Raw genomic sequence first — 20,076 nt, forward strand, 5'->3', positions numbered from 1 at the left:
ATGTACCTTCATGGTAAAGCTTTCTACTTTATCTTCCAACAATCCCTTGTATGCAATTGACTGCCATGCTGGCCCATTTGGGGTTGCCCAAACAAGCCACATCTTTTAAGAACCACATGCCTTGTTATGCTGTTCTTTTTTATCTGGTATGACTTCATTTCTCAAGACACCATCTTTATCCCTTAAAACTCATTGAGAAGCATTTTCTAGCTAGTCATCTTTGCTCCTCTTCCTCTCCAAACCCCTTGTTTAGAGGGCATACATCTATGATTCCACCGTGCATACTCCATTGAGATCAGTTATCACCATGTATTCAATTCAGTTGGTGTGTTGGTCTATTTTACCCACTAAAAGTTAAAATGGTTACAACAACATATAAAGCATGGAATGACTTCCTGTAGCATTAACTGGATAATCATTTTACTTTCCAAACAAAAAAAAACACACCAATATCCTTACATGAAATACACATGCAAAACAGGCACTCACAACAGATTCTTAGGCTATAGAGTAAATGAATTGGTCACCATTGTGAAATCAGTTTTGTTATGTAAATTTTAAGTTCCACTCTATTTTCTATTTGTATTTGCAATTTTTACAAGCGATATTTTAAGTTACTAAGCATCTGTTAAAAATTCATTGTCCTGGAAAATACCAGTGTATCCTGCTCTTTATCTTACCCCAGATCACTTCTAGCCATAACTGGTCACATTTACAGGAATTTTAAGTAAACTGATTTGATAAAATGACTTTATTCATTCCACATCCAGTAGGAAAAACAGACAGAAAGTGTTTTTGAGTGTTTTCCTGCATCTTCTTTTACAGCTAACACAACCAGACATTCTAACATTTGTCAAATTCAGATAGATGGTATGTAATATCTGACTGCTTTCATACCATTTTTTATTTCTAATGATATTACATATCTTCCACATATTTATTGGCCTTTATATTATGGCTTTCTGAATTATCTATACGGGATTTTGCATAATTTAATTTTTTTGTGCATAATTTTAAGGGCTTTTTGCAGGTAAAATATATGAAGTCTTTTCTGTCATAGTTATCACTAAATTTTTCCCTGTTTGAACAAGCTTGTAAGTATGCTTATTGAGAGTTTTATAATATAGATTTAAAATGTAAATTTTAAATTTAGAATCTGATCTTTCAACATTTTACTTTGTTATTTATATATTTCTTTTCATTATCATTCCAAGATTATAAAACTACTCAAAATATTTTATACAAATAATATATTGAGAGGTTTTTTTTAAATTGAAATATTAAGTCCACTTGGGAAATGAGAAGAAAATATTTAGAGTTCCCATCATGGCTCAGTGGTTAACAAATCCAACTAGGAACTATGAGGTTATGGGTTCGATCCCTGGCCTTGCTCTTTGGGTTAAGGATCCGGCATTGCTGTGAGCTGTGGTGTAGGTCGCAGATGTGGCTTGGATCCCGCATTGCTGTGGCTCTGGCATAGGCCAGTGGCTACAGCTCCAATTAGACCCCTAGTCTGGGAACCTCCATATGCCACGAGTGCAGCCCTAGAAATGGCAAAAAGACAAAAAAAAAATTAAAAAAAAAACATTCTTTAAAGTGATAAATGTCTATCAACTAATACCATCTATTGAATAAATGAGAATTAATTCAGTTATACATTAAATTCTAGTATATATAGATTCAATTCTAACCTCTTCTTTCACTATGGTGTATAGCTATCTATTATTTTTCATGTCTGGTAGGAACAGTGACACGTCTTGACTACTCATTTCTATTTTGGGGAGGATTCCTTCTAACTTTCTTGCATATTTTTGATTCTAATGAGCCCTAAAGTGATTTCATCATTTTCCATGCTTTTAAGATCCTATAGGGATTTTGAGTAAGATTGTACTTAATTTATGTATTAATTTAGGAAAAAGAATTACATTTTTCAGGTAATGAACTTCCCTATGTGAGAAAAAGGCACAATTATTCCCATTTTCATATGATTTTACATTATGTCAGCCAAGAGTTACAGTTTTTTTCTATCAGGCTCTATAATTGACTTGTCATATTAAGTCCTTAGTGTTGTATGTTGCTATTGCTTTTGTGCATAGAATCATTTCTTCTATTATGTTTTCTATCCGCTAATACACTATAAACAGTAATCATAATATGGTAGTGATAATAAGTGCTTCACACTAGTACATACATCAAATATGAATATTCTCTAAATATACTTTTCCAGTCACACAGTGTATGTTTTCTCATCATTCATTCAATGAAAATACGTAGCAATGCCAGGAGAGAGGGGTGACAAGAATGACTATCAGGTTTCTGGTGCCTAAATAGATGAATTATGAGGCTCTTACCTGGGATATTGGGAACATAGAAAATAAACCAGCCTTGAGATACAAATATCATAATTCTTTTTAACATAATGAGTTACAAGTACCCCTGAAGTCCAAAGGAAGCTGGTGAGTTAAACATTTGCATGTGCAATTCTTGAGCTCCCAGGAGAGATCTGGATTAGGTACGTACATTGGAACTAATGACATTAGACAGTAATTAAAGCCATGCATGGATAAGGGCCAGTGATAAGACAGTATTGAGTGTGAGAATAAAGAGAAAAAGACTGATCCCTGGGGAATGCTGACACTTCACTATTGAGTAAAATGATGTACTGATAAAGAAGGCTAAGAAAAGCTACTCTTGGGTAAGCCAGCCAGTGTGATGAAAGCATCAGCCTATTTACTGGCTTGCTCCATGCTCCAGGCTTTTGGTTGTCTTTGTCCATCATTGCCCTCAGCCTCCAAATTAGCTTTTAAGAGATTATGCTTAGTGTCTCCTAAAATCTTTATACTTTCAAAGAAAAGAGTTATCTTGAGATGGTTCTTTTTTTCATGACGGGACAGGGACTCTGAGTGAGATAGTTTTAATCATTGGTTTGAGGAATTTTTTTTTTCAGTTGCTTTCTGCCATGTAACATTGTTCTCTTGAAAAGAATTGTTCTCCAAAATTTCTTTGAATCTCTTTTCAATTGGAATCAGTTATATTGAAACTGGTCATAATTTGCCAAATTTTGTATTATGAGTTTGGAACTTTTGGGGTAACATTTGTGTTTCTTTGCTTTTTCTTCATTTCTGTTAATTTGGGGATTTTTCATTTGCATTTTTAATAAAGTAATAAAAGATTAATGTCACCCATACTCCCCAGATGTAGATATTTCACTTTTGATGATGTAGAGTTTGAGGTGCCTATTGGGCACAAAGGAAAGAAGTACTCTAATCTAAAGGGACCTATAGATCTGGAACTTGGGCAAGAAATTTGAGGGCTCCTGGAATGGGGAAGAATCACATTTATAACATGTATGAACTCCAAATAAGAAGTGGTATTTCTATAGCCAGAAGTTATTAGTGCTTTTGAGGTAAGAGAATCAACACATTTCTGTCTCATTCAACTGAAATTGCACAACCTTTCTAAGTTGGCCTTGGAGGAAGTTTTAATACAAACAAAACTCACAAATCTTTAGGTATATGCATATTCAAATTCAGGATGTGGAGCTCAATAATCAATTTGGGGAAAAACAATATTGTGAAATAAATAGTGAAAGAAAACTCTGAAAACATTTACGCTAAATTCATATGTGATACATTGAGACATATGTTTTATTATCAGTTTATTCAACCATGAAAAATCAGTTGCTTTTCTCTTTTTATCAATAGTTATGACCCTGAGATTTTTAAGGGCATAGACAGTGAGAATTAGTGTCCTGTTGCCTTTGTGAGTGATTCTGCAAATTGATTTTTCATTATAAGCCAGTATCTACAAGATGAAAGGTATTTGTTGTTTTATCTTTTAAACAAATGGCAAACAAAGAATACCACAACACCTACTTTTCACTATTGAAAATGAAATGGATCTCATAAGTTCAAAGGAATTCCACGAAACAAAAACCATTGACATGACAAAAGCGTGCATTTAATTCAATGCTTTGCAGAGATACATGACTAAAGTTGTGTGCATGGCTTGTCCTTTGGGATGGTCCCAGCTGTTTATTTTTAAAGAAAAAAATAAAAATGGAGCCAACAAATGCAATTAAGGAAAAAAAAAATCCTTGAGACATAAGGGCACCTACATGTTCTAGTCTAAGAAACATGCAAGTATTACAAAACATTCCAGATACAGTATGACAGATGAACAGTGAAAAGGCACTGGAACAATGCTCCTTCTTTCAGAAACGGGAAATCTAACAGTTACGTTTTCACAAATGGTACTGATGAAACCATCTTTATTTTTAAAGAATTTTATAGAAGGAATTTTAGCACCATCATTAAAGGAAAAATAATAATACATTTTAGCCCTGCCTATCTCCAGTCTTGGAATAATCACAGAAGCATAGCACCTTTTAGTATCTAAAATATAAACAAGAATAGTTAAGTCCATCCCAGCTTCTAGAGATGAGGTAGCTCATGCTAAGAAATATTGGGTCATTTTTCCTATGAAAGTTCAAAGGCCAAATGTTCTAATTCTAGTCATCACATTTGATCAGAGTCCTGCAACTCTGAGTTTCTAAATCTTTTTCATTATAGGCTTGAGGAAGATGAGTTTGTACATGTGGAAGACTTTCAACTTTGGGTCCTGAACATTTGTTTATAAAGTTGTATGGAATTTATTTTGCAATCAAATTCTTCTTAAACAAGAAAGTGCAAATGGCTTACTCACTTAACTTCTATCTATATTGATAGGTTGAGTCAAAAGGGAAAGGTAGCTTTAAATTTGAATGAGAAAGAAGTCTAGATTTACCACACTTTACCAAAATTTAAGTTCACTTTTTTTGAGCAGAAATTCCATTGAATATATATTATTTTAAAATTCTATTTAGGACAGAAACTGATATATTTTCATGGTTCTCTCTAAAGAGTCTATCTTTAGTTTTACAACATCAAGACATGCATGTGGGTTTCTATCACAAGGATAAACACTTTGATTTCATTTTTAATTGTTAATCTGGGAATAAGAGGTCACAAAAGGGCACTACTTTCTATGTTTCAAACTGAAGCCATGTGAAATAAACCTATGTTGTGGTTTTACATACCCCACTCTTTAAGCTACCTGCCAGGAAGAAGAATTTTCTCATAAATACTAAGCAACTTTGTATTACATTGAAATAAATTGAAGAAAACAGAGATTTATTTATTCAATCAGTTTACTTTTTTTTAAAAGGTGGTCATTGTCATTGGTCATCTTAAACCTAAACTGCTGTATTGCAAAATATTTTCAATCAATTAAAACTTGAGGACTGTAAGTAAAATAAATATTCTGAAGGATAAGGAGGCCAGGCACTTAAGACCATATATACAGTGCTGATGCAGGATCAGCCATTACTTCAAGAGTCTCAGGATCAGCTTCAAACAGTCAAAGTCTTGTGAATGGTGGTGGTCACTGGTGGTGGGGATGGTGTGCATTGTCGATGTATCTCGGCTCGCTTTACACAAAACAAACTGGCCCAATTTCGACGCCAAATTCTTGGTCTGTACTGCCAACATCCACAGGGGCAAGATCTATGATGGGCAAGCGTGCCACATTCTGTGTTCTATATTCAAAGATGGTCTTGCCCACGTTTCCATTTCGTTTCTGGAATTAAATGGTGCAGTGAGTTAAGAGGATATACAAATCATTCCAAAGATGTCAGACAGAAACTTCCAAACCAATTTTTATCATGTAAAAGAATGATTTTTAGAGCATTACTTAAAAGTAAGAGCACTGTGACATAAAGTGAGGTACTGGCCTACCTGGCAGGCATTTCTCTCATGCTTTAAATTGAGGAATTGCCCTTTGTTCTTTTGCAACTTCCCAAATGGTCACAACAACATGAGTTATGAAAGCCTTTTTGGTTTTTACAAGTGAAACCATAATTCATCATTAAATCTTTTTTTTATATCTAGATATGCAAGGGGGAAGATATATAAGTCAGTGAAAAATATAAGGTACCTCAGATTGATTATATATTTTAGAATCATAGAACTCTAAGTATGGAATTAAGATGAAATAAATTAAGTAACTTGCGGGAGAACCAAAGTGACTTTGTAAAGAGCTGCAAGGATCCACTCCTTTTTTTATTGTCTTGTATTAAATGCTCTAGTGTGCTTCACGTATAACACACATTCAAGTTCACCCTAAGGAATAACTATAAACTGCTGTTGTGTTTATATACAGAGTAAAATTGCCCCTCCCCAGTACCATGACAGTATTTTTAACAAAGTAAATTTTTTTCTTCAACCCAATCAAAATGGATCAAAAGTACTTACAGAGCAAGTATCGTGAAGAACGGTGTATCTGAATCTAACATTTCCCTCTGCTTTGATTTCTAAGTCGTTTGACCCTTTCAGAACCACAGCTTTCTTGAGGTTCTTAGCCTGATCATCCATGTATCCTACACTGTTTTTACAGATGTAAGTAATGTTCTGGGAGGCTTCTTTTGATAAAAGTCGCAAGAAGGTCATTTGAGTAATGGCTGCATTAGGTGACTGGTGGTCTCCATAAACAAACTAGAAAAACAAAAGGAGTCTTTGTTATTCGTGTCCACTCCCTTGAGTTCTTGTGGTTGAACTAATAAAACTGACACAAGGCAGATTAACAAGAGAAAAACAACTTTAATTCGTCACACACAGGTCTAGAAATGGGACCTAAGAAGTTGCTGAAGCAGGCAGCTGTTATACTTTTCAGACAAAGAAACAATAAATTTGAGAGGAACTGACAGGACAAAGAGACTTGGGTTTGGGTACTTAATTGGTAAGGAATTTAAAGTTTGGGCTTGGGTAGTAAATTAGTAAAGAGGTAACAAGGTTTGTTTATACAGGCTTTTCGATTCTAAATTCCTCATCTCTGAGGATAAGGATATCTTTTTATCTCCCAGAACAGGGAGGGCACCTTTCACAGGGGAGATTTATTTCCTGCTTTCAGGGAGACAGAGAGCAGGAGTAAAGTGTCCCTCTTGCATTAACCTTTTCTTAAATAACTTTAATTTAAAAGAATATGCCAAGGAAGCATATTTTGGAATGTTCTGCCCTGGGCCCCAATATATGTAATATGGATGGGTTTTATAGAGCTGTGTGTGTGTGTGTCTTAATTTCAGACAAATAAATTTTGGAGAGTATTACTTTTATTCTTTCATATGAGATATTCTACCTATATACATAGAAATATCTTAAAATTTATATAAATATTCATAAGAACCTTTGTCTTTACTACCTCAAACAAGTAGTGATGAAACCAAAAATAATTGTAACTCATCAGAGAAAGTTTAAATTTACTTAAATTTTTGAATTTGATTCTCTATTTGTTTAAAAAAATCTTGAATATTAATTTTTAGAAAAAGTTATATACTTGAGCATAGGTGTGGATGTTCAATCGTGTATCAAAAGGAACTCACTGTTTTTATTGCTAATTATAAAAAGAATTAGGGGAGTTCCCGTCGTGGCGCAGTGGTTAACGAATCCGACTAGGAACCATGAGGTTGCGGGTTCGGTCCCTGCCCTTGCTCAGTGGCTTAACGATCCGGCGTTGCCCTGAGCTGTGGTGTAGGTTGCAGACGCGGCTCGGATCCCGCGTTGCTGTGGCTCTGGCGTAGGCCGGTGGCTACAGCTCCGATTCAACCCCTAGCCTGGGAACCTCCATATGCCGTGGGAGCGGCCCAAGAAATAGCAACAACAACAAAAAAAGACAAAAAAAAAGAATTAGGACTAAATTACTGGTATAAAATCTTTCTTAACCCAACTTGTAAAAAATATGAATTATGAATTTTTTACTGGCTCAGAAAAACAAATAATAAAAAATAATAAAAAATAATTTTCTACAGCTAACAATATTAAAAAGCTTGACCTCTCACTTAAGTATTTTGTAGTTGAATTTTACGTGGTATATACCAGATTTCTAAGTATTAAACATACAAACATTTTCTTAAAGAATTTCTTACATAAGTTCTGATTCTCAATTTATTAAATTCTCTTGGTTTATTATTCTAGCAGTGTACATTTAGTAAACAAGTCATTTGTTTTTACACTGAGAAGGTCTTGTACATTTTGTAAGAAATTTTGTGAGTGGTTGAGCAGGAGGGTATGGTTTTCATTTTGAGTATTTTATCATCTTTCTTGAGAAATTCTTAATAGTAAGCTACAAAAAAAAAAATAATTTCCTATAGGATATTTCCTTCTCATCTTCTAGTTTGAGTTTTATTTTCAAGCTCCATTTGAGCTTTTTTACATTATGTATTAACTAAATTTAAATTTAAAAATTTTCCTGTTCATTAAATAATGGTAGATTCTAGTATATCTCGCACACACCCATAATGTCTTCCTATTGGGTTTATTATGCACATGATTTCTGAGAAAAGGTCAAGACCAAAGTTGAGAAGAAAACTTTAGAGTTAGACTATCATAAAGAGATCTGGAATAAAAGATTCATATTGCACTCATAAGTGGCAAGGCTAGTTAAGACTCTAAATACTGGACCATGAAAGAAACATAGAAGGGAATGGACTCATAAAAACATTAACATAATTTATATAATTATAAAAATGCCTTAAGTTTAAATAATACTATAAAGTTTACAAAGGGATTCCATTACTAAAAATAATATATTAATTATCTAATATTTATCTGTAACTTACCAAATACTGGATATTATATTAATATTATATTAAGTACTTTATCTACACACAGAGACTGTAAGATAAATATTAGCACTCTCACTTTAAAATGGTAAAACTGAAGCTTCAAAAGGTTAAGTGACTTCCTAAGTTCCCAAAGTTAGTAAAGATCCAGGTACGAGTCACCTAGGTTGCCTGATCCTAAATGTAATCCCTGTCTTTTGACCATGGCGAGAGCCCTTCAGCTGTACCCCACTGTCAGTGTCAAATGCATTAAAGGAACTAATGTGAAAAATAATTACTTCTGTATATTCAATCAATGTGAAAATTATCATTCAAAATTTATGTTAATTTAATTCATAATGGTATTTTTTTGTTGTTTTTTTCTTTTTATATGAAAGTCCTCAGCTAGGGATCAAATTGGAGCTATAGCTGCAGGCCTATGTCACAGCCAAGGCACTAAGGGATAGGAGCCACATCTGTTACCTATGCCATAGCTTGAGGTAATCCCAGATCCTTAACCTATTGAGTGAGCCTCATGGAGACTATGTCAGGTTCTTAACCCACTGAGCCACAATGGGAACTCCCTAATTCATAGTCATGTTTCTGCAATGATATTACAGTTGTAACCAATGAGACTATATCACCTCAAAATAAATATGGTAAAACAAACCTGGTAAAACAATAGAGCATAGTTCTAAATAAACATTAAAATAAAATAAATAAGGATAAGCAATGAATACAATTTTAAGTAAGCATACTAAATTACCTGAGATCCTCTATTCATGTCAAGACCATACCAAACAGGCTTATAATCAGGAGATTTGCTGGCCCACCACATTTTCCGTGGTATACTGTATGGGTTTGCCGAAATACACGTTTCTCCTGTTTCCATGTTGCAGTAAACTTTGATTGCATCTTCAGCAGATCCCTGGTTAGGATCAATCCAGTACTCACCTATTTTCAAAAATAAAAAATTTGCTAAATAAAAAGCATTTCAAACATTATGAGTTTCTAAAAGAATTAAGAGGGGGTTTGAAAATATGAACTCATTGATTAAAGACTTTTAAGAAAGAATCCCAGTTAAGGAAATACTCTGCATCTAAGGAAAAAGAACTACTATGCATATGGGCTCTTTCTACGTGCCAGGCACATTCTAAGGCACCTTGCCAAATGTGAAGAAACACAAATGAGAAGAAAATATCATTACATATATTTTCTAGATGAGGAACTATTCCAAAAAGAGTTAATCTACCATAAGTTGCTTTGTAAAAATGAATGTGTTCTCATTAAATTTATAAAACCAATATTTTAAAACAAATAATGGAATGTAATAAAAGAATGTATTGTCAAAATGATGAATGAAGTAGGTAAATGAGTCAAACTATAATTAGAATGCTATGAATTATTTCACTGGCCCTATTTAAAAATTATTTCATGTAGAAGAGATTTTTAAAGCAGGTTATATCAAGTTAGTGTTTGGTGCTAGAAACACAGTCTAATAAGCACACAATTACTTTGTTGCACATATGTCTCTATGCACATATCTGAGTGTATATGTATATTCTGTATACATACATAAAATATGCATATTATATGAAATATGTATATAATATATGTATATTTATGTTATATAAATAAAAAGTTTATATAATAGTATTATATATAATATATAAATATATGTATGCATATAAATATATATGTGTGTATATATATATAATATGTATTAAAGACTGCATTTTAAATGCTGAACAGGTAGTCAGACGTAAAATACAGAGGCATATCAAAATGCTTACTCTGCAAAGATAATTTTAGCTATCTCTGTCAATGTCATTTTAAAGCCAACTGAAACTCTTAAGCATTTCATAGCTCATTCTTGTGGCCATCCTTCTTCACCAGGTCTTATTAATAAAAATGATAGAATTTTGCAAACTTTAGGCATTATGTATGCAACTAAGGAAAAAGACTATTTAATTTCAAAATATTTTATAATATTACTGTAACATAATCTTTCAGCAGAGATTACTAAAGTGTGATTTACAGAACATTAAACCCATACTCAAATAAATTTGGGAAATAGTGTATACTTTATTCTACTCTTCATGAGCCAACCATATATGTCATCATACTAAATCCCTGAGAATTATTGTGGTAACTTAATATGTTTAACCTTTCGCATTTAAAAAAAAGAAAAAGTGGGTCTTCTCTGTTAGATGTAAGTATTTTCTACATTTATAGCACCACAAAATTATCAATATTTTAGGACCTCTGGATGGAAATGGAACTACCACCATGAAACTGCAGCAATAATAGGATATGTCCTCTATTACAGAACTTATCTCACAGCATATCATCAACTGTCCCCACCAGTAGACTATATATTCTGTGCCTGTCTACCATTTTTATCTCTTGTGTCTATTACAAAGTAGACAGTAAATAAAATGCTCTGAAATGCATTTGAGAGTTACACATCAGAGACAACAAGCTTTGCTCAAATGGGCAGCTGTCTACTCACCGCTCTGCTTTGCAGAATGGCAAAGCTTTAAGTCATCACAAGTCCGGGCAGGGTGTTTTTTAGAGCCATCAGGGCTGCGCATGGTTTCAATCTGACTACTGAGTGACTTCAGAGTAGCATGGACCCCTGGGTCAGTTTTGTTTTTGTCATCAGGAGCCGCCTGATCTTCAGTAAACTCTGGAAGTGGATCTGGCATGCTCTCATCATAGTGCCCCATGATATCCCCAAGAGCAGCTGTAAGGTGGCCAGGGGGACCCGGAGGGCCAGGTGGACCAGGCTCACCAGGAGGACCCTAATTTAAAAAAATGGAAAACACATTTAATTCAGTTTGGGGGTTTGGTTTTTCAATTGGATGCAAAGGCACTGATGAGGCTTGGTGCACAGGAAGTTACAATGAAACCCCTGAATTTGATGGTTACAGAGAGATCTGTAATTCATGCCCTTTTTAAACTAGATGGTTCTGGCCTGTGAACCCATAACATTCCAAGAATGAGAAATGATGCATAACTGTTTCTCAGGCAACATACCTGCAAGACAGCATCTGAGATAAAGATCAAAGCACAACACGGAGTTCCCGTCATGGCGCAGGGAAAATGAATCTGACTAGGAACCATGAGGATGTGGGTTCGATCCCTTGTCTCATTAAGTGGGTTACAGTTCAGGCATTGCCTGAGCTGTGGTGTAGGTTGCAGATGCAGCTCAGATCTTGGCGTTACTGTGGCTGTGGCATATGTTGGCAGCTACAGCCCTGAATGGACTCCTACTAGCCTGGGAACCTCCATATGCCGTGGTGTAGCCCTAAAAAGACAAAAGACAAAAAAAAAATCAAAGCACAACATATATGCTCTGATGTTTACCTTAAAGATGCAATACATTTTATGTTAAGAATAGGTAGATATGTACATTCATTTCCAAATTTATTTTGGGCAAGACAACTGAATGTTTTAAAAGGATTTATGCACAGAAGCTGAATGAGGATATGCAGAGGACTTACGGCGGCTGGTTCTATAAGACCACATATCAATACAAAGGAAATACACACCAGAAACACCCACAGGAGAATTCCCCCCTGTTTCCAAATAAGGAGAAAAGCACAGGAAATCTTTATGTGCATTAATTAGTGTATAGATAAAAATTCTCTTTACTAAACAAAATTGGAAAAATTTCTCCTTACATTTTTCACTAACAAAAAAAAAAAGAGTTCTCACAGAGTTCCCACTGTGGCTCAGAGGGTTAAGAACCCACCTAGTATCCATGAGGATGTAGGTTTGATCCCTGGCCTTGCTTAGTGGGTTAAAGGATTCAGCATTGTCATGAGATGCGGTGTAGGCTACAGACATGGCTCATATCTGGTGTTGCTGTGGTTGTGATGTAGGCCAGAAACTGCAGCTCTGATTCGACCCCTAACCTGGGTACTTCCATATGCCATGGGTGTGGCACTTAAAAAAATAAAAAATAAATAAGATAAAATAAAGGGTTCTCTCTCTTTTTTTTTTTTGAGTTAATTGGAGATAAGCACAAAAAGTGGCAGAGTCTAGAAAAGTGGATCTTCTCTGTTAATTTTTTTCTCCATTTTCACAGGGAAGAACTGAGCAACTTGAGAGAATCATCCAACAACCCGAAGAGATGCGTGGTCCGCAACTCTTATGGGGAGCTCAGTCCTGACAGGTGGAAGGCTGGAGCTCTGTTACTGGCTCTGCCACTTGTTATATGGCTCTGGACAAGTTGCCTCAACCTTTGATGTGAACATTTCCTCATCCTCAAGACACTATTGAAACTGGTTTTGGGTATTTTTTTTTTTTTTTTGGTTTTTTGGTCTTTAAGGTACTATCATGATCCTGTACATTCCTTTATGCTAGTCTCAGGGGTAGAGTTTCCGCTTTTTTTTTTTTCATCAAGGACCACTAAATCACAAAGCCAAGTCAATTAAAAGCCACATAAGTGAGAGTCATTCCAATTCTGCAGCTGTTTTCTATTTAAGGTTAGAGAAATAAATAAATAAGAAATATTTCTTTTGACCATAGGAAATGTAAGGTTATTTTTTCCATGTAACAAATAATAAATATTTGGTTTAACGGTATTTCCAAGAAAGGGCAGAGACAGAATAAACAAGAAAAGGAAAGGAAAATAAAACCAAAGAGGAAGAAACACCAGGGAGGGGAACAAAATTATATATATATATATACATACATATATATATATACACACATGCATGTACATACATGCGTGCATGGCAAATAGGTGAGAGTTTTTTTTCAAAGCTTGGTTTTTGAGAAGTCAATGTCTAACTAAAGCAATTTATAACTTTACATAATTCTCAAGTTGATACTACTGAAATACTCTATTAAAAGTTTTAATTGAAATCCTTTCTGAATTTCATTTTCAGTGAATAAAACTTCAATATCATATGCCTTACTTTTCAGGATTTTCATGAATACATGCATCAAATCTCACAGTCTATTGCCACTTAAAGCAAAGCAACATTTTCATAACTCTAATTATAATACAATCATAACACTATTTGCTCATTGGCATCACATGAAGTCAAGGCCAGGTAGCTTGGACTCTGATTTTATATACTCTGAATAAGCTGTATTAAAATGTAAGAAATAGCTTCTTATACAGACAAGCTCATGACTTTTAGGCTTGTTTTCAGAGTTCCTTCAGTCTTTTGTCCATCATGCTGCACAGACCTTCTTTAGATAGAATCCAAGCTATGGGAACCAAAAGTATTACTTGCATACAAATCTCAGTGATTTTACCTCGGGGCCGGCTTCTCCAACACTGCCTCGCACACCAGGAGGTCCGACTGGCCCAAGTGGCCCAGGGTTTCCCTCTTTCCCCGAAGGACCAACAGGGCCTGGAGGACCCTGCAAGAAACAAAGACTGTATTTTAGACTTCAGGAAGAAAACCTTTGCTGTGTATTTGTCTAATCAAAGGACTATTTCTTCATGGAGCTATCACAATGATTTCTCAGATTCATTTTCCTAATGACTAATAAATGTAGTTCCAGCACTTTCCAATGTTTACTACTTCATCACACATAACTTCCCCATCATCCATGCAGAGTAAAAGACCAGTGTCACTTAAAAACTTTAATGGACTAGTCATTGACTTTTATTGGTAGATGTTTCATCAAATTTCATGTATTATAAACTTAATTAGAAACTCAATTAACTAGGAATAAGCAAATGACAGAAGTTGGAGTGTTATAAATTAAATTTGTGTGCTTATACACCAGAATCTCATTACATCCTAGTAATTTTGATACTATTCTCAATTTTATGTATGATTTATTTACACTATATTAAGACATAGCAGAAATTCCTTCTAATGATATTCCCAAATAGTTATGTATATGTCAATTGTCTCATGGCATTAATGACCTATTAGAGGCAGCATTAATACTAATATAGAATTTCTAAAGGCTTCAAATATTGGTTTTATTTTATGATTTGCTTCCTAATTAGCCTTATGCCAATGACTTCTGAGGAACAATTACAATTACTTAGAGGAATATATATCCAGCTTCAAAATCTGTCTCCACTTCATAGTAAATCTTATTATATTGTCTCAAAAAGTAAGATTAAATGGAAATTTCAGTAAACACAGAATACGAAAATAAACTAACAGAGAACACTATCCACCCTAGGTAAAAGTTTTAATTTATGACCTATGAGGTAATATGTCGTATTTCAGGATATTTTTACTTAAAGGTAAGGGCTGAATAGTTTTTCTCATACATTCACTGCCTGCTTCAGAGAACCGAGGCCCACCCAGCTTCAATGCCATGAAAACAATACCCAAATACTAAGAATAAGTCACCAAGCACATTATTATTTGCATCTGCAACTTACTAAGTTTTGTTACTTACTCTTGGGCCAAATGGCCCAGGGATTCCAGCACTGCCTTGTTCACCATTGGGACCCTAAGTAGGAAAAAAAAAAATGATGCCAGAATATTTATATCCTATGAATTACAATTCTTAGCTTTTAAAAATGTCCTATCATTGACTTTAGCAGCACTAACTACTTTCATAAAGTAATAAATCTCTACAATGTCTACATGAGTTGACCAATAATAAACCCAGTGGTAGGAGTAATGGTGCAATCCCCTTTTGCTTTTTTTCTTAGAAATTACAGCAAATAAATGAACAATTATATAGGATAACTAGGTAATTAGTTATTCATCAAGATATTCTTTAAAAAATGAAAATAAGACAAAAACATCCATCCATTTATAGACAAATAAATATTTATGTCAAGACTCATGTGTATTTTCACTTGGAGGGTAAGTAATACTTAAAGGAATAACTTACGGGAGGTCCAGGAAGACCTTGAAGACCAGTGAAGCCTCTGTGACCCTTCTGACCTCGGTCACCTCGATCACCATGATCCCCTTTGTCACCGCGAGGTCCTTGGGGTCCCTAAAAATAGGGTCATGGAATAGATATTGCCTGTTGAGACCAGAGTTTACTACAATTTTACTTTGTGCAACTGTACTTGCTACATTTTGAGTACTATCTTTTATACATATTAATATATTTACTTATCTAAATAGTATTAGACCTAGTAATTTTTTTCTATTTTTGTCAAAGAATGAAAGTGGTCACTAAAAACATAAAATGAATAATAATGCTTTCCAAAAGATTCAGATTTTTTTAATGTTTTTCCTACAGTCAGACTAAAAAGAGGTAGTTTTAGGTTTGATCTAGCCTGAGACATTTTTCAAAGACTATATTTCACATATTTAGCTGATATCATTATGTAAAAATATTGCCACTACATATTCTTTTAAATTAAAATATGAGTTCTTATTTACTTATGTTACTTTTAAGAATAAAACATTTATTAAATTTGCATATGCAGATAAACTAGCTAGATATGACAGCTGGGACTATACTAAGAAATTGGCCGTACTTAAAAGTTGCAAGGACAGTAGACTTTACAAGTTCAAACCACAAAAAAATAAAATTTGTAACTATATGAAATTACAGATGTTAATTAAAATTATTGTGGTAGTCATTTTACAATATATACCTATATAAAATCATTATGTTGTACACCTTAAACACGTACAGTGTTATACATGAATTATAATAGAACTGGTGGAAAAAAGAAATTGTCAAAAACTTTTTTGAGCAAATGAAAAGAGGAATATCATCATCAAGCCACACTTTTCTAAAGAAAACACAAATAAATTCTATATGATCCTCATATCTGCAATATCTGTACCCAAATTCACCAACCCTAATCCTGGGGAACTAAAGAAAAAGTAACAGGTAAGAATCTAAGTGTGGGAATAGAAGCTACACTAAGAGGTGAAAATTATCTGATCAATCTTATAAGTCAGAGGCTTCTTCTTTGTTAGTTTATTTTTAAGTCTTGGGGAATAAAGGCAGCTCCAAGGGTTGAGTAGTTCACATGAAACTGATAAATAGCATAGAGTCACCTATTATAGGTGAAGCTTCTGTTGTCTTTAAAGTTTTCCTAAAAGAGAAATGAAACTATCCATCCGACTTTGGAGAATAGAGGATCATCAAACAGACTGGCTCTCGGGTTAATCTTTCCCTTATTAGTTTTTTGTTCTTATTTTGTTTGGTTCTTATTTTTAAATATGGATATACTAATTGTCAAATAGTATGGGAATCTTTTTTATAATAAAAACAAGACTAGATCTCAGTAACTTTTATGCATTTTATACAATAATGTAAACTTAAATACTAAAATCAGCCCGAATGTTTTTATCATGTCAGAAAGGTTAGTTTAATTTAGGGATTTCCCTAAGTTTCATAATTAAAAATAAACTGAACCAAACAAATTAACTAACTAAACCAGAAAGCATTAACTAAATTATTAACTAGAATTCATGGAAATCATGGGGAAAAAAAACTGTAACTGGTTAGAAAATCATTTTTGACATTAACTATGAAATCTCCTCAAGCCTAGCTCAAATCAAAGCTGAGAATGATGATTTACTAACAGGACAATTTTAAGGCTAAAATTGTTTTTCATGAGTACAGATATTCATTTATATAATGGGTGTGAAAGAAATATGATCACAGGCTGCTCATAAGAGATGCTTCATTCATGAAAAAACAACAATCATTAACCTGGAAGAAACTGCAAATTCCAAAAAAATCAAAACATGGGCAGGGCAGTCTAGTTGAAAATAAAATATATTTGAATAGCACTTTCCAAGTTTACAAAGAACTTTTAAACCCATTTCCCTATGTAAATATTAGAAAATCTCAGCAAATGGCACTATTACTGCCATTATTTTGGGAGAAAATTGTGACTCCAAAGTCTTGATTGATTACTGAAATAATTCACAGTTAAATTCAGAAGAGCTATATTAAAATTATAAAAACAAATATAAACACCTGGATATTATTTTAAATTAATATTTTGTCCAAAGCTTGAAGAATTTGGTAATTTTCATTCGTGAACCTTAAATTGTACTTATTTGGGAGTATATTTTATATAGGAAGACATATTAAAACAAAACAAAACAGAAAACTTACAAGTAAGCCACGTTTCCCGGCTCGACCAGGTGGTCCTATAGGACCCCGAGAACCCTAGAAGAGATGTTCACAAAAATTGATATGTTAAAATAAGTGGATAAATTATATAGACGTAATATTCAAGAACATGTATTTGTAGTTGAATATTTATATGTGTGTATGTGTATCTAAGGATATACTATTATGGCTAATTAATTAAAATCAGGGTAATGTCCTTAAGTATTAAAAAAGAATGTGCTCACTATAACTCCAATGACACTTCTAAGGTCAGCTTTACTAATGGACTTCACTGAATGAAGATCACCTTAGTTGATTACATAAGACATTATTACTTAAATTTGACATGATACTTATTATTTTATTTCCTAAAGATGATGAAAGTCAAAGCATCAGGGTTTTTGAACACCTATTAGAATCAAATTTTTAAGGCTAAAAAAATTAAATCATCATTGACCATTTATCATTCTTTAGAGTCCCTAAGCACACATGTCATTGTATGCATGCGTATAAGCACACATGTCATTGTATGCATGCGTATATGTAGCTCATAAGACAGCATATTGATGTTTTTAATTGTCAGTGTAAAATAGACCCTTCTTACCGGGTCTCCTCTTTGTCCTGCATCTCCTGGGGCACCAACAGGGCCGGGGGTTCCAGGGGCACCTCGAGAGCCCGGCAGACCTGCAGGTCCAGGGTCTCCACGATCACCCTGACAAGAAAACCATGATATTGTCCTTTTAATATTTATTCTAAAATAACAGTATTCTATATGCTCATGCTATTCATAAGGAAAAAAATATTTTTTAAAACATTATTTCACTTAAATATTTTACTTAAATTTATTATTAATAAATCAAACTGAAAGGAATAAGATATTTCTCCCCAGTTTCATCTCTGCCCTCATTCTCACCCTATTATTCCCATAATCAAGATTGCTAGAGAACAGGAATGGTTATCTTCAGAATTCAGCCTGTTTCTTTGACCAGAAAGCCTTCCAACTGGGGTATCTGTACACTTGGTATAAACAAAAACTTTCCAGAGTGTAAGAACCAAGACAGAAAATTTTAAGGAAACCACTTCCTAGTTTTCAATTTCACATGTGTTCTTTCAGGAAACTGATTTGGAGCATCCTTCCTTATCACTCTTCTCCCATTTCATGAAATAAAAGCAGATCTCATCCCTTGGCAGTCTTACTACGGTGCAATGCTCCAAGGAGTAAACACCACTGGGTATCAAACTAAGGGACTTTTCCAGAATCCAAAGTCAACTTGAGAATAAAGCAAAGAGGTATTTGGAGATAAAGAGAATGCTCCTTATTTTACCCAGGTGACTTAATTAGGACAAGGTTCCAAATCTTACTTGTCTCTTTAAGAGGTCAGAGAGAGATTATTGTTAATATTAACATATATTAATACAATTATTTGACTTGAAAAAAATGGAGTCTGTCCTTTTTTATGGAAATTAAGTCTTTTTGACTAATTAGTTTGGTAACCAGGACAAACTGGTGATTCGTTTAGAAAATGGACACGTAATACATTGAATATTGAAAGCACATATACACTTAGGATTTACCACAAATTACCTCCTTTGCAACTATTAAAACTTATGATTAAAATAAAATGTGATGGCAACTTAAAATATCCACAGGGCTACACAGAATTTCAAAACCGAATCAGGGGATACATCAGCAAAACCTTTGACTACTGTACTAGAGAATATACACCGACCAAGGGAAAAACTCAGATGCTAAGAGAATTTGCATTCCCTGGCTTTATGGTAGATGGCAGTGGGGAGGAGGGGCGGAGTCCTCAAAACTCTTTCTTCCTCTCTCTTTGAATGCCTACCAGACACTTTAAACACATCATTTAAAACAAAATGCCCAGTGGTATAGGGATTAATCACATTTAAAATATTTGAAAACTGAGGTTCAGAAAATTTGTTCAAGATCACATAGTTAGTTACTTAAGAAATCAAGATTCCAATCTAGGTCTTGCTGGTTTCAAAGTCCACGTTGCATCATAACAGACATCAGAGAGTTGGGGTTTTTTATTTGTTTGGTTGCCTTCCGTTTACTACTCTGTAGTCTGAGACAACTGTGTGACTTCCCAAAGGCACGAGCTTCAGATACGGTTGGGGATATTTTCAGTTCAGCACCCTTCAAATTTTTTAAAACACATCATGAAATATAAAATATTTAGAGAGAGATGGATTATTTCCTCACGTGACATTCACTTTAGGTGAGCAGAGAAATTTAGATGTTATACAGCTTCCGTACTTTTGTGAATGAGTTTAATAATCAGACTACTTCATATGTATCTTTATTCAAAGCCTTCATGATGCACCAAATATGAAAGCAATTTGTTTCCTACTGTTAATTTGAAAAAGGCCATCTCACATTGCTGTGTATT

The 20,076-nt window shown here is 34.0% G+C and overlaps 1 protein-coding gene across 1 annotated transcript in view; it reads right to left on the reverse strand.

Annotated features, from left to right (window-relative positions):
- Window positions 1-3,629: 3,629 nt before the first annotated feature.
- Window positions 3,630-20,076, reverse strand: part of COL5A2 (collagen type V alpha 2 chain) — a 144,932-nt gene continuing 128,485 nt past the window's right edge. The window contains exons 46-54 of the mRNA XM_047773048.1: window positions 18,270-18,377; window positions 17,669-17,722; window positions 15,464-15,571; window positions 15,020-15,073; window positions 13,907-14,014; window positions 11,145-11,436; window positions 9,399-9,586; window positions 6,291-6,530; window positions 3,630-5,616 (exon numbers count right to left, since the gene is read on the reverse strand). Of these exons, the coding sequence (XP_047629004.1) occupies window positions 5,470-5,616; window positions 6,291-6,530; window positions 9,399-9,586; window positions 11,145-11,436; window positions 13,907-14,014; window positions 15,020-15,073; window positions 15,464-15,571; window positions 17,669-17,722; window positions 18,270-18,377 (1,299 nt within the window). The 3' untranslated portion in view covers window positions 3,630-5,469. The remainder of the gene's footprint in view (window positions 5,617-6,290; window positions 6,531-9,398; window positions 9,587-11,144; window positions 11,437-13,906; window positions 14,015-15,019; window positions 15,074-15,463; window positions 15,572-17,668; window positions 17,723-18,269; window positions 18,378-20,076) is intronic.

Source organism: Phacochoerus africanus, chromosome 3 (genome assembly GCF_016906955.1).
Source record: "Phacochoerus africanus isolate WHEZ1 chromosome 3, ROS_Pafr_v1, whole genome shotgun sequence".
Taxonomy (NCBI): Eukaryota; Metazoa; Chordata; class Mammalia; order Artiodactyla; family Suidae; genus Phacochoerus; species Phacochoerus africanus.